The following is a 14,953-nucleotide window of genomic DNA, read 5'->3' on the forward strand; positions in this document are numbered from 1 at the left end:
TGCTCCCAAAACACTTGGTCTTTCTCCATGTTTTTTTTTTAAGTTTTCTTCAACAGAATATATTGTGCATGACATAGTTTTCTGTTCTCATCACCACTCTTGTCACCTTTATGTTTGGGCTCATTAAACATTAATGGGTGTCGTGATGCTGTGAAAAGAGCATCTCTTTTTTATTATATTAATATGAAGCATGGTAGTGTAGATTTTTTACAAGAAACTCACACAGATGTAAATAAGTCCAGTGGAAGAGTGAATGGAATGGACAAGTTGTTTTAAGTCATGGTTTTAGTAACAGTGCAGGAGTTGCAATTCTTGAAAACAAAATGATACATCTTGAACAAGATATCTTGCAGCTGAACATTGAAGAGGATTATGTAAGTAATGTTAAAGTTTTGGAAACAAGAAAAAATCTTCTCCATAATCTCTTGGAAGAGAAAGCTAAAGAGACTTTGATTCGTGCAAGGTATACGTCTTTTAACTGCATGGATTCTACAACATACTTTTTTTTCAATTTGGAGAAGAAAGTTGCAGATAGAAAAACTTTAAATCGCCTTTTCAAATCTGTCTTCAGGCAAGGCTCCGGGTTTAGATGGCTTAACAGCAGAATTTGTATAAACAGTTTTGGCCAGTCATTGGCGAAGACTTGTTCTCAGTTTTTTGCCACTATTGGCACATATTGGCACTTTACCACTGAGTCTACGGAGAGCAGTTATCACCTTGATACCCAATAAAGGTGATCTTTCGGATATAAGAAACTTGCGACCAGTGTCTCTGCTTTGAGTTGATTATACAATACTGTCCAAAGCATTACCTAATAAATTAAAACTTTATATATCAACAATAATTCACACAGATCAGTCATACTGTATTCCAAAACGTACAATAGTTGATAATTTGTTTCTGATTCGTAATTTGATTTTATTTGCCAGAGAAAATAATTTTAATGTGGGTTTATTATCTTTGGATCAAGAAAAGGCTTTTGATCAGATCGATCATAAGTTCCTTTTCAAATGTTTTTGAAGCAAGATTTTGGTTTTGGTTCATCATTTATTTCTTACGTGAAATTGTTGTATACTTATATTTATAGTATTTTGAAATTAGTGGTTTACTCACAAGACATTTTCTAGTTGGCAGAGGCTTTCGGCAAGGGTGTGGTATGTCAGGCATTTTATATGTCATTGGAATTGAACCTTTGCTAACTGCTCTGAGGTGTCAGCTTTGTGGAATTTCGACGGTGGGATTTTCTACTTCAGAGTTGGTAAATGTTAAACTCAGTGCTTATGCTGACAATGTCACTGTAGTAATTAGATCAAATGAAGATGTGTACAGTCTGGAAGCAGCTCTTGAGATTTATCAAAAAGCCTCTTCAGCTCGAGCCAACTGGAAAAAAAGTACATCTTTGTTATTAGGCCAGTGGGAGGAAGAAGGCATTCCAAAACTTCCTCATCGCTGCCCCTGGAGTTCAGACGGGTTTAAAGTGCTGGGGGTTTTCCTTGGAACAGTGCAATACATGGAAAGAAATTGGGAAGGCCTCTATGAAAAGGTGGCTGGGCGCTTACAGAAATGGAGATGGATCCTTCCTAAACTGTCTTATAGAGGGAGGGTTCTTGTTGTAAATAATCTAGCAGCATCAATGCTATGGCATCGTTTGACTGTTATTGACCCCCCCCCCCCCCCTTGAGGTTTTTTTTTGGGGGGGGGGGGGGGGGTCAATAACAGTCAAACGATGCCATAGCATTGATGCTGCTAGAAATGAAGGAGGACAAGGACTGATTGAACTGTCAGCAAAAGTCAGAGCTATGAGACTAAAATCTTCTTTTTTCTACGGAATTTATTCCTTGGGTATCATTTGGGTTAGCTGTATTAAGATCCTTTTGCAGTGTTGCGCTTGATAAACAATTGTTTTTGATGTCATCTTTCAATGAAAATATCACATCTGGTGTAAATTTTAATGCATTGGTTTTAAAATCTTGGACTACATTTAGGGTGTATAGGTCTGAGGTTGTTCACTACAGTTTGAATGAACCATTGTTTTTTAACTCCCTTCTAGGAAATGTTTGTATATCTTATAGTAGAGTTAAGTTGTGTATGATGAAAGGTTTCTCTAAAGTGGGACACTTGATTAACTTAGAATCAAAAGAATGGAGATGAGCCGAAGAGATTGCAACGATTTAACCTTTTTCAGTTTATAGTCAAAACATGCTTTTTTAAGTAATGGGTTTACATGTTATGTATATCTATTATCAAAACTGGTTTAGTTAAGTAACTATTTAACCATGTTTTTACACCTACAGTTAAAACATTTAATTAAATAAGAATTCAAACATGTTTTTTAAATTGTGATTTTGTTTTTAGTCAAAGAACGTGTCGCGGATTTGTCTACACTCACAACCAATTATCCCGATCACAATCACCTGACTTTTGATTTGCAACACCTGTCACCCCTCATCACACACTCACTACATAAACCAGCTACAAGCACCAAGACTGTCCGGTCTCGTCTATGCAACCTTGAGTACATGTGTGGACTAAACCTGACTCTCTCTTGCATCGTCGATACCACGTTTCCAAAGTGGATACTTTGGAAAATCAACTCCCTTTCTGCATCTGGTGGCTCTGGAGTGTGTCTGTGTGCCCGTGGCTTAATCCTAGACTGCCATTCATCCCTCATCTTCCAAACATTATCATCCTTTCAATAAACTGTTCAAGCTTTAACTCAACCTCTGCCTCCGTTGTCTTCTGTTTGTGAAGAACAGAAGGCCATTCGCTGCTATTCCCATTAATTGCAAATGTTTGGCACCCTGTGCTGCCATGCATTTGCACTTTTTTTTCTTTTCTTTTTTTTTAACAGTGCAAAAGACAAGTAACAGTAACTTTCATTTTCTTCAAATCTAGAACAAAACACAATGCCAATTCAAAAGGACAAAACACATTTACACTATTGAATTACATTTGTAATTGGAATTTCCACATAAGCAAACTGCTTATTATTGATCATTGTTTAATATGTACTGTATGTATAACATAATTTAGTTTTTGTACTGTACATTTTGTATACTGTTGAGAAAAAAAGAAAATTATAAATCTGTGTTTAAAAAAATCTTTACTGTGAATAGTTGATGCATTACTGTATTTACAGTATGTGTGTTTCCTCATAAAGTGTGGTTAACAGTGGAAATCTCAGAAACCATAAGTTGGCCTTACAGTAAACACACACATACACACACACACACACACACACACACACACACACACACACACACACACACTAATCACTAAAGATAAATATGTTTTGTGTATTATAAATGCTATAATAACAGTGTGACTTTTGGATATACTCCATGCCTCTGTCACTTAATATTGTTTGTTTATATCATTCTGGAGATACCTTTATGTTAAGCTATTTATGTATACCTTACCCCAGTGGTTCTCAACTGGTTTTGTTTCTAGAATTTTTACATTGAACATTAAATCCCAAGTTAAATCGCAACACATACCAAAAATGTTACAGTACAAATCTAAATTGTCCTTAAAATCAGACACTGAAATTATTACCATTTTTTAAAAATATTATTTTATCTTTATTAAACCATCAATTCACTGAAACACTTTCATAAAATAATCTGTATCTGTAACTTTAAACAGTTTTGAGAGGTCCCCACAATTTAAGTCTTGGTAATATTACAATCAGGGTTCCTACCCTATCCCCCCAATAAAATAAAATAAAATAAATATATAATAATAATAGTAAAAAAAAGACACAAACATGCATACAGTGAGGAAAACCCCACTAGAAGGACATTCTTGCTATCACAGACACACACATACAGACAGATGGTCTCTGAGAGACCCATCACATGCTGCTTCCTTTGTTTAATTTATCTACTGACAGAATCCCCTTTCTCCTCTCCTCCTGTCTTCCCCCATAGTGTGTTAGGAGCGCTGGTGATTCCTTAAAACATCTAGACCTGTTAGTAATTTAACCTGTTCCTGCTAAAGCTGGAAGGAATAATATCTGTTTGATTTTTGGTTTAGTTTTTAAATCTAATAAATCAGAGGCTTACGGAACATAAATTCTCCTTCCCTGCCCACAAAATTTGAAGTCCCATAAGACACTGGGAAAGCTCAACTAGATTTCTATGAGTGAGAGGAAGGGGAAAAAAGCTTATATGCATAACCTACTGTTTTTAATATACTGTATGTAAAAGTAGTTTCACTGATTTTCAAGGCAGTTACATGCGTCAATGCGTCAGTATTCCTTTAGTAAAAAAATGATTTGTTTTTGTTAACACTGAAAAGGTTGACGCATCCTGGGGGTACAAACATTTAAATAAAATAATAAAAGTCATGTTTAAGATAAAAAATAAAAAATAAAAAATTCATGAAATTGTATTAGGCTATTTGTGTCCTATAAAAAAAGAAAATAGTAATACATAGTTTTTCTGATTTATTTTTATGGTCTTGCTCTTTTTAGAAATTATTGTATTATTATTATTATTATTATTATTATTATTATTATTATTATTACTATGTTAATTTTAGTTAAACTTTTTGTAATTTTGTTATTTTTATTATTTTAATATATCTTGATTAATTATTTCAGTTTTATTTTTAGTACATCAAGTACTTAAGTACATAATACATTTAACATTTAATTTATTTAAAGTAACAATTTATATATATATATATATATATATATATATATATATATATATATATATATATATATATATATATATATATATATATATATATAGATAGATAGTTTTGGTTAGCTAATAATAACCCTGCTATGCATGCATCTGCACACACAGAAATAATACACAAAGCCTTCTAGAGTATAATCTCTACAAAACAGTTACAAGAGTAAAGAAGGAGGGGGAGAGAAGGACAGAAGCAAGGAATGAAGAGGAGGAACTGAAGGACAGAGAAATGGCGGATGAGGAGCAGAGGGTCAATTAGATCCAGCAGTGAGCAGCCTCATGCAGATGGAGGAAAATTAGCCATGTCTAGACCGTCTGTGCACGGTCTACACACACACATACACACATCCATCAGCACTCACATACTAAAGGCTGCTTTCAATTAGCAAGACATATAGCATGTGTAGAACACAACAAGAGAGCAGAAATATAGATGCAGCGAAGAGAGAAATTCATTGTTCGAAAACCAAAGTCCAAAAAGATTTTCAAACATTGTCAAGATACCTTTCTGTTCGCAAACAATTCTTTAATGGAGAAAACAAATCATACTGAGTGAAAACATGACATAAGAGCTCAGAGAACTCCGGGCGCCATCAAACAAACCAAATCCAAACCATCGTCAAACTAAATCCACGGTATCAAATGAATCCAAACAAACCTGACAAGCCCAACAATACAACATGCATTTGTGCTATCTGTCCACACACACACGACATCAGCTGCATTCTCTACTGCTAAAACACACATACAGAAATACACACACATTCACATTTACTCACTAATTAAAGCAATATTGGCGTAAATCAACCCAGATGGCTTGTTTCGCGCCTACACTGTGTAAATGCTTCAATTATCTAAACAGTTTGGAATAACACACTTTACACACACTCACACAGCCCTGCCTTTGTCTATTTCTACATTAAGGGTGTGTTTAAGCTGTCTATCCCATGACTAAACATCCACAAACTGCCATTTATTCAATGCTATCAATCATATCTCTGATTCCATTCCACAAAGAATTCCTTTTATGATTACTGTAAAAACTGTTTTAAGCCACTGATTTTGGTGCTACTGTATACAGAAATGCTAGATTATGCTCATTACTGTCCAGCAATGTGTGTATATGCTGAAATATACATAATGAGGCAGGTATAAACTGTAAAAAATGGCATAAACTGTATTCATACCCTAGCATACACATAAAAAACAAAGTATATTTTGGGTTTATGTATATAAAATGCACCAGAATGTCTGGTGAACAGGTCCAGAATGATCCATTTTATTTTGAGTGAACTATAGAATGTCTAATTAATTTACTGTCCTAGAGCAGAATCATATATATATATATATATATATATATATATATATATATATATATATATATATATATATATATATATATATATATATATATCATAAAATCAGATTAAATAAATGTACATGACATCTAAACAAACAGATGCCCTTTTATTTATGACCAAAAATGGGTTCAACAGATGTCAACAAAATACCTAACTAAAACCACATGACCATTTTGTCATATATTGTAGCTTCAAGCATGCTGTAAAAACTTTGTTATTGCAATATCTGAAACAGTGCAAAAATACAATCATTTCTGCAATCTTATTTAAATAGGCACAAGAACAATACTAATTTGCTGAGTTGTTTCAAGGGCAAAGACTGCACATAACTTTTGCAGATACACAACAGATGCTTTCATTCCAGTGTATTACAAATGTTGAGAGGACAGTCAGTGTTAGGCCAGAAACATATTTTACCTTAGTATGCAAACACAAACAAGGATGCCATCGCACAGTCCCGCTGCACTAAAGTGCAGTTATACGTAAGGTTAGTGCCGCAGCAACAGATCTTTTTCAGAAAGCTAGCTAATAGGTTGACAGTTTAATTATTACTAACTTGTTCAGCAAAATTCTCTTCATATTGTTGTTCAACCATGACAACAACTGACCTGAAAGAGAAAGACTGTATGCTAATGTCTACAAATAGCACCTTTGTGGCAATGCTGAAAACACATTAGAAATAAGCTGTGTGACACATTATTGGAACATAATGAGTTGTAATCAAGCTGAATGAACTATCCAATAAATGTCACAACCAAAGCATTTGTGTTGCCTGACTGTGTCTGAGTGAGAGTTTGAGACCTGTGCAAACATCAGTGTTCCTAGCATTCCATACTTTGACTGTTTGCTTTGGCCCCTTTCTGAAAGTTTTAACTCCATCTCTTAGTCTTTCTCTCATTTTTCAGCACACCTTCACTCCTGAGGAAGGTGTGGACAAAAAGTGATTGGAAATGAAAGTGAGAGCAGGCCGAAAGAGAAAATTCCCTCCTCTGGCAGTTGATTCTTCGGTGAAAGTAGCTGGAGATTCAGTGGCTGTTTACACGACAACATTTTTAGCCAATAACGGGAAACATTTTATGCATTTTGTCTGTTCTTTTACATGACAACAGCATTTCGGAATCTTTGAAAACGGTGACGTCATGCGCGTGCATAGTATCTGTTAGGTATGCAGATATGTGCAGTACGATTTTAAAGGCAAGCGTGAACAAACATACACAACAATAGTGGAGTACATGGTACTGTTGTTGCTTATCACGATTTTGCTAAAGCTTTTTCAGCAAAGTGTGGATTTACTTTACCAATATTACAACCAAAAGCGGAGACGCATCATATACAACATATAATCATCACTTCCCTTACAGTTACTGTTTACTAACAAGGTGACAGCGCCAACTATTGACCTGGCATACGCAATACAGCAATTTTGGTCTCAAACTCAGAAATGATGAATTGACTCACTCTGAAGAAAAATTTGCGAAAGAATTGAACACCTAATATAGCGGCTCTAGTAAAGTAAAACCCACTTTTCAACCCCACCCTCAAAAAAATTAAAAAACAAAAATTCTGGGCCCGGTTCCCCAAAACGTTCTTATCGCTAAGTAGTTTTTTAACCTATTCCTTAACCTCTCTCTTAACCTTATGGCACGATTCCCGACACGTTCGTACGCTAAGTATATCTTCTGTAAGTCATACTTTCGTAAGGTTGGTCTGGACCATTCGTAAGCTCTCTCTTAGCGTTGTTTGAGCTCATGACGCTACTGTAGAGCAGTCTTTAGAAATCAGCGCAGTGCAGTACAAGTCAAACTATGCTATGTTGACAATGTTGTGGCTCAACAATGATTTTATGTTATTTTTTAAGACTCATAATAAATTATGTTCGCAATGGATAGAGGCCTATTTAGCCATTTAGCCGTCTAGTCCATGTCAGTTTTTTTATTCAGCAAAACTTGAGCCCTTTTGACATTTTGTCTGACGTGGCTATATTTAAAAAATTCGCCTCCGAAGACAACTCATTATGGAGCTGCTTGACCTTTTCAGACCTGGGCTAACACGGCGGAATTTTGCTTTAATCCATGAAGCCCAGTGCTACTTTTTTTTTTCTTGTTTTTTGCTACAGACAGATTCATCGAGGTCATGGGAGAGGGCTACGGCCTAAACAAGACCTCTGTGTGGAGGTGCATCCACACTGTCACCAACGCTCTTCTGCGCCATGCCGGGGATAAGATCCTGGTGGATGGCACTCATCCCTATCGCCAATCCATCAGTGATTGATCAGGCGTAGGCTAGTTAAAGGGAGACGCGGCCATGAACTTGCAGATTATAGTGGACCATAGGGGTGTGATATCTGACCTGGGGGCAAGGTCCAGCAAAACTTCAAGTTCCTCTGATGAGAGGCTTGGTGCCCTTTTCTGCGTTGCTTCCCCACCGTATACTGTATCTAACTCTCTCTCTCTGTCCATTGTAGATAGGTTGATTTTTATTAAAAACATAAACCAATTGCAATCAATACCGCATTAAACAGAAGTAACTGCAGCTGCTTGCCAATCAATTCTGATTGTAAAGTACTTTACCATTAATATAAAAGTGTATTATATAATTTTTATAAGTCGTTAAACCCATGTCAAGAAGCGGCACAAGTGGCACAATGGGATAATAAAGGGTGGATGATTAGCGAGGGATGCCCGGTTTGTCTAACCGTCACAACATATTGTGAACATATTACTGACCATTTGATAATTTAATTTATAGTCTATATTTTACTGATAACTTAAACTAGGTTAAAATAAATGTTACTGTTATAATTTGAGGAATGTTTCATTTGCATAGAACGTGTTGTCTTTCTTAACACTGTATTGCACCTTCACGTGAAGTGGAAAATCGATTCATGAGCAATCGATGCCAACTAATTCAGCACCCTCACTTTGGACAGCGCTCTTGTAACGTTGGACGTAAGAGGCAGCGTGTTAAAAAGCTTCCTAAGGGACACTTCGGGGAACACACTTAGGAACATAAACAACTTCGGTAAGATATAACTTTCGAGGTCTTCTTAGCGTGCTAAGAGTGAGCGTTATCGGGGAACCGGGCCCTGATCTCTGCAAAGTAACTGCTTGGTCTTTACATTAAACACCTTACACAAAACTGTACCTGTATGACTGAAAATAGCTGCTCAATTCTGTTCCCAAGATGGCTACCAAAAAGAAATCTTTTTGGCCCTAACGTGGCCTGACACAATAAAGCAACACATTTTTATTCTAACCATTAGCAACCATAACAAGTAACACTACATTTTGTTGACCACTTGGTTTTGATTTCTTTGGACTCACGCCGTAAAGCCCTGCCAACTCTGAAATCTAATTAGACCAAAGTAGTACTCTTTGTGTATATTAAACAAGGATAGGGACAGTCTGAGTGTGGAACTTTAGAATCACCTATTAAATGACAAATCCTTCAAGTTAAAACCATATAAAAATGACATCTAGTGAAGCATTATGAAAGTCATTGAAATATGTTTCTAGTTTTAAACTCATTAGTGTATATAGTAAGTATGAGAGAGCAAGCAAACAAAAGTTTCTGGGGTGCCTTTCCTAAAATTATCATTAGCCAGCTGTGGATGCAAATTCTGTCATTTCAAAAATAGTTCAAATATAATAATTTCCCAAAACCATAGATCCAACAAACATTTGCAACTTGTGAGTTGGCTAGTTAGAAGCAGTTTCTTGTTAATGTCATGTGGATTTTCATTTTGACATTCTATGACTTTCATTCCATTTATATATATATATATATATATAATTAAACATTGTAGCAAGTCAACAATAAACATAATTAAAAAAAAATAATAATTTGTAAAGGGAGCTGTGGAGTATGACATATGAGGGAACACGCAATGAATCAAACTTGAAATAAAAAAAAACATTTATTCATGACTCAAGCAACTTACAGGTATTCATGAACATATTTAATATGTTTCAAATAAATATTTGGCCTGAAAAAAGTGCCATGAAATTACATTGAGATTCAGGTATTTGAGAATCTGGTCAGATCTTCTTGAGAGAGAGAGAGAGAGAGAGAGAGAGAGAGAGAGAAGGACTCACCACTGAATGGAGTCATCTAGGATCACAGAAAGACAGCTCTTTCTTTCACAGACAGTACAGGAGGGAAAACATATGAATATTTGCATAATCAGTAGTGGGAAAAGCCTGTAGAGATTAGTGTGTCTCTGTGTGTGTATTGTCAGCTTGCACAAAACTTTGGAATAGTCTTCCAGTCTCCCTCTGATTACTCCAAGGCTTATGACCCTCCTTAGAATATAAGTATCTGTCACCTATCAGTGTTTGTTTGGGATTTTCTCCTCTTTAGCACATTGTGGTTAAAACTGTTTATATATTTATTTCTGTCTTTGTAGTAAGGTTTGTACAAACCTTGTTTTAATAGTGCTTTATAAGTAAATTTTGATTGACTGATTGAAAATAATCACATCAGGGAAATTAAACTGGGCAGTTCTTCTCTTGAAGACATTTCTGTTTAGCTTTTTATAACTATAAAATTAAACCTGTAATTTTTATTAGCTTTTTGCATCGATACAGAACTATACTCTATTATGAACAATATCCGTGTCCATGGCTGCAAGCTTCAAATGTTTAATTTACATTAGAGAGCCGTACGGAATGTTTGAATAAACATTATCGTCTTTCTTTCGGTCAAAAGGTTGATCTTAATTATTTATTTCCATGGGGTGTAAAAGGTGTGCCTTAATATTATGTCAGTATCTAACCAAATTACGCACGCGCACGCACGCACACACACACACACAGCTTCCAAAAAAATAGTACATATGTATTCAAAGTAAAGAGTAAATGTTTTCTTAGGTTTCGAAAATGACTAATAGCATGGATTTTTATTCATTCATTTTTTTTTTCATTCATAATTCATAATTTCTTTTTTTCAGCTTTTTTTCTAGAGTTAGAACACACCAGATGTTAAAATAAAACCTGAAATTGTTCAATGCTGAATTCCAATGCATTTGCATTTGAGTATTTTTGAGATATTGCCAATATTGTTCAGATATGTTTGTAGTATAACTGGCTTATATTGCTGTGGGTCAATGGCTCTGTGTTGTGGTGACTGAGGTCTATTCACCAGGACAAATTCCCATAGTTTGGATTTCTGACACTTAAACAAATTTCATTGGTAATAAATTTGACTGACCAGGCTCTTTTTTCCATTGTAAAGTGCACATATATTAACACTGACATAAAGTTGTGTAAAAATGATGTGTAGACACACATTTATATAACCTATATATTACTTGTAGTTGCATCTTCCTAATCAACATGCCTGTAATCCAAAAATATAACAACATATGGAACTGGGATGTGAATATAAAAATAAAAAAAAAGAAATCCAGAGAGTTTACAGCACTTTGCCAGACATTTCAGAAGACCACCACATCCCACACATCTATTGTTGGTCACTGAGACTTTGGACAAGGGCCAAATATGACACTCTTTATGCAATTTGCTCACATGTGTGTGTGAAATGAAATATGAGTGAATTATGAGTAATGTGAATATGCAGCAACGTGTATCGAGTTATACCATATGCTGCCCACAAAAACAGCAAGTCCAGCTATTGTTTTTTGATGCTTATGCACTTACTGACACAACACACACTCAGCAGCTGTTAAACACCAGTCCCCACAAACAATAGTAAATCTTTCAAACTTAAAAAACATTCAAAAATAACCTTACACAATGTAAAATTAATAAAAAAATAATAATTCCACAAATAAACAGAAGAAGAAAAAGAAAAACTACTGTGAAAGGCAAGAGTTTCTCAATATTAATAAACTATCGTGACTGTGTGTGTTAGAGTTCCCTTTCACGTTTAGTCTGGTTTCAACCACCCACATGGACCCCATCTCAACAAGGACCACCAAGACCGAGCAAAACCACCTGCTCCACTACACAAACACACACATACCTTAAGCCGACCACTTTCACCACATCCACCTCCTCATTTACACACCAATATTGACACATAGAACATTCCAACCAAAAACAGCAAATAACACACACACACACACACACACACACACACACACACACACAGACACACACACACACACGTTTCCACAGTTTAACATTACAAAATAAAAATATTGGGCTACTTTGAAACTGAACAAGCTTCGATAATGCATCCTTAATGCAAACTAATGACAGTCACACCGTTAAACTTCTTGTCACAATCTCATTGGTTCATGTTGTAAATGTAACCAATTAGCTTTTGACCTCCACCTTCCCCAGCTCCACCTGTGTCTGCTACAGTTATTTTATATGCTATTTGTACAGCAGAAGTATGTCGTAAATACTCACTGCACTGTTTGTATTGGCAGTAGCAATTTCCTTTAATACTACAAAAATGATTCACAAATATATATATATATATATATATATATATATATATATATATATATATATATATATATATATATATGAAATGTCATGTAAAAGCTTTTTTGATGCACTCGATGAAAAGAAAAGTATATCACAGTTTATCACTCAACACAAAATGGAATCCCGACATATCAAAATCAATCAATCAGTCAATCAATCAATCAATCAATCAATCAATCAATCAATCAATCAATCAATTAATCAATCAATCAATCAATCACATTTCATTAAGCAAAATATTTTGAAGGGTTCGATGTCCTACTCACTGGCTGGTGAAGGTGTGCTGTATCCACTGAGGGGTAGGGTGGGAAGAGAAGGTGGAGAAAGCCCTCCCAGCATGTGTGGGAAGAAATAGGAATAGTGGGCCATTGGAAAGCCATTAAGGTGTGGGCTGGGGTTGCCCTTACCAGACATGGCTCCCACTAGAGTTCGCCCACAATCAGACGTAAGAATCCAAAACAACGTTCCAATAAGATGTTTTCTGGGTATTATTCACCAATAAGAGCATTCAGAGGAGAGTGGATGTGCTTATTCTGTGTAAAAACAAATGACTAGACAAGTGAATGGAGGAGTGATTCTCCTTTGCTGCCAAACGTTTTTTTGTAGGTGCTGTTTCCCATATCACAAAGGCCTATTGAATTTACTTCCAAAAAGATATGATTCCATATAATAAATCCACCAGGCGGTATTTGTGTTCTTACATGATGTTCTCCACTTTCCTCTTCTTTTAGAATTCCTACAGGTTAAAAAAAGAGAGTGAGATTAATCTAAGGTAAACCCATTATTTAGTGTTTCGGAGTTGTTTTCTGACAGAACAAATAACAGCATATTGGTTTGCAGACTGTTGTCATTGTTTATACTTTTTTTATACATTTGAAATGTAAAATATTTTAGTTTTACCTACTTACAGCTATAGGAAAAAAATAATAATACATATGAATTATTTTTATCATGAATACATTTTTATATTTTATGGATTTTTATACTTTTATATCTAAATCAATTATATATATATATATATATATATATATATATATATATATATATATATATATATATATATATATATATATATATATATATATTCGACCACTTAACCTTATCAAAAAAATAAAAAAACACTTTTTCAACAAAAATGTAAATAATAATAATAATAATAATAATAATAAGTTAGAATTTACCATAGATATTTTTGAGTTGTCAATTCCTATCTCTAAACCTAACCCTAATCAATTCAAGGAAAATGTAATAGTAATTATTCGGTACCACTGTAATGCATCAAAATTCAATATAACTATAAGATATTGCCACAGTAAGTTTTTGTAATTTTAAAACAAGGCAACATAAACAACAACATAATTTTGCTACATGCTCACACAAGCACATAGAATATAATAAAGATATTTATTAGAATTGTACAAAAATTAAACAACCCTTTTATAATTCAAATAAATCCTTTTCATTTGACTAAATTGTGGGAATCAGTGTGTGTGATGCCGTCAGAGTACTGAGTGTTGTGTCAAGTGACTCTGAAAAGAGCACCGCATCATTTCATAAGAGTCTCCTGCTCACACATGCCACATGTGCAAAGGACACCGAGTCATCTGTTCCTTTTTTTCATGCTGGCCAGGCATGGTCATAAATATTTCATCAATCTGAGAACATGTTTATAGGATTTTAGGAAGGCCTGTCTTTTTTATTTAGGAACTACTCAGCAATTAAAATGTCAACGTAAAATATACCTGTGCTGTGATGTTAAGGATGTGGTTTTATCACGAGTCAAAAAACTCCACAATTCATTCATTTGGGCACTGCTGAAGCCTTTCAGATCAAAGCCAAGTACACAGTCTGTGCACACACACACACACACACACACACACACAAACAAACAAACTGTGAGCTATGTTTAGCAATCCTGGATACACAGGATATCATGAAGTTAAGTTCAAATAAACAAATATGAGTCATGTGTTTTTATATAGATTGCACATGTTTCTGCAGTTCTGCATTTGTGTGTGTTTGTGCTTGTTATTATAATCACTGGATGTGTCTACGAGACAGGAAGTGTGAATATAGGGCAGTGTGAAATCTCAATGCTCTGCCAACATATTTAAGACACACACACGCACACACACACACACACACATCGCCCTCTAGGCACTCCTGCTTGTCAGAAGAGAAGGACCCCTTGACATTTGTGCTTCTATTATAAAGGTCAACCTTTAATTACGTGAAATGCCAGCGTGCATGCACCTGCAGAAATACACTCAACATTATCTGTGATGTGTGTGCTTGGTCTAAGGGGGATCACAAGTGGTCTAGACAAAACCTTGGCAATGATACACCACATAGATCCTCATTCAACATATTCAGCCATCTTGTCCACGTACCGAAATCAACAGCTTTGGACCAAATTCAGCATCTCTGGACCAGA

General features: G+C 35.1%; 1 protein-coding gene across 1 annotated transcript in view; it reads right to left on the reverse strand.

The window, feature by feature from the left end:
- Positions 1–14,953, reverse strand: part of LOC128024932 (retinoic acid receptor alpha-A) — a 163,715-nt gene that overhangs the window by 65,333 nt on the left and 83,429 nt on the right. The window contains exon 2 of the mRNA XM_052610817.1: positions 12,786–13,255. Coding sequence (XP_052466777.1) covers positions 12,786–12,933 — 148 coding nt within the window. The 5' untranslated portion in view covers positions 12,934–13,255. The remainder of the gene's footprint in view (positions 1–12,785; positions 13,256–14,953) is intronic.

Source organism: Carassius gibelio, chromosome A12 (assembly GCF_023724105.1).
Source record: "Carassius gibelio isolate Cgi1373 ecotype wild population from Czech Republic chromosome A12, carGib1.2-hapl.c, whole genome shotgun sequence".
In the NCBI taxonomy this organism is placed as follows: Eukaryota; Metazoa; Chordata; class Actinopteri; order Cypriniformes; family Cyprinidae; genus Carassius; species Carassius gibelio.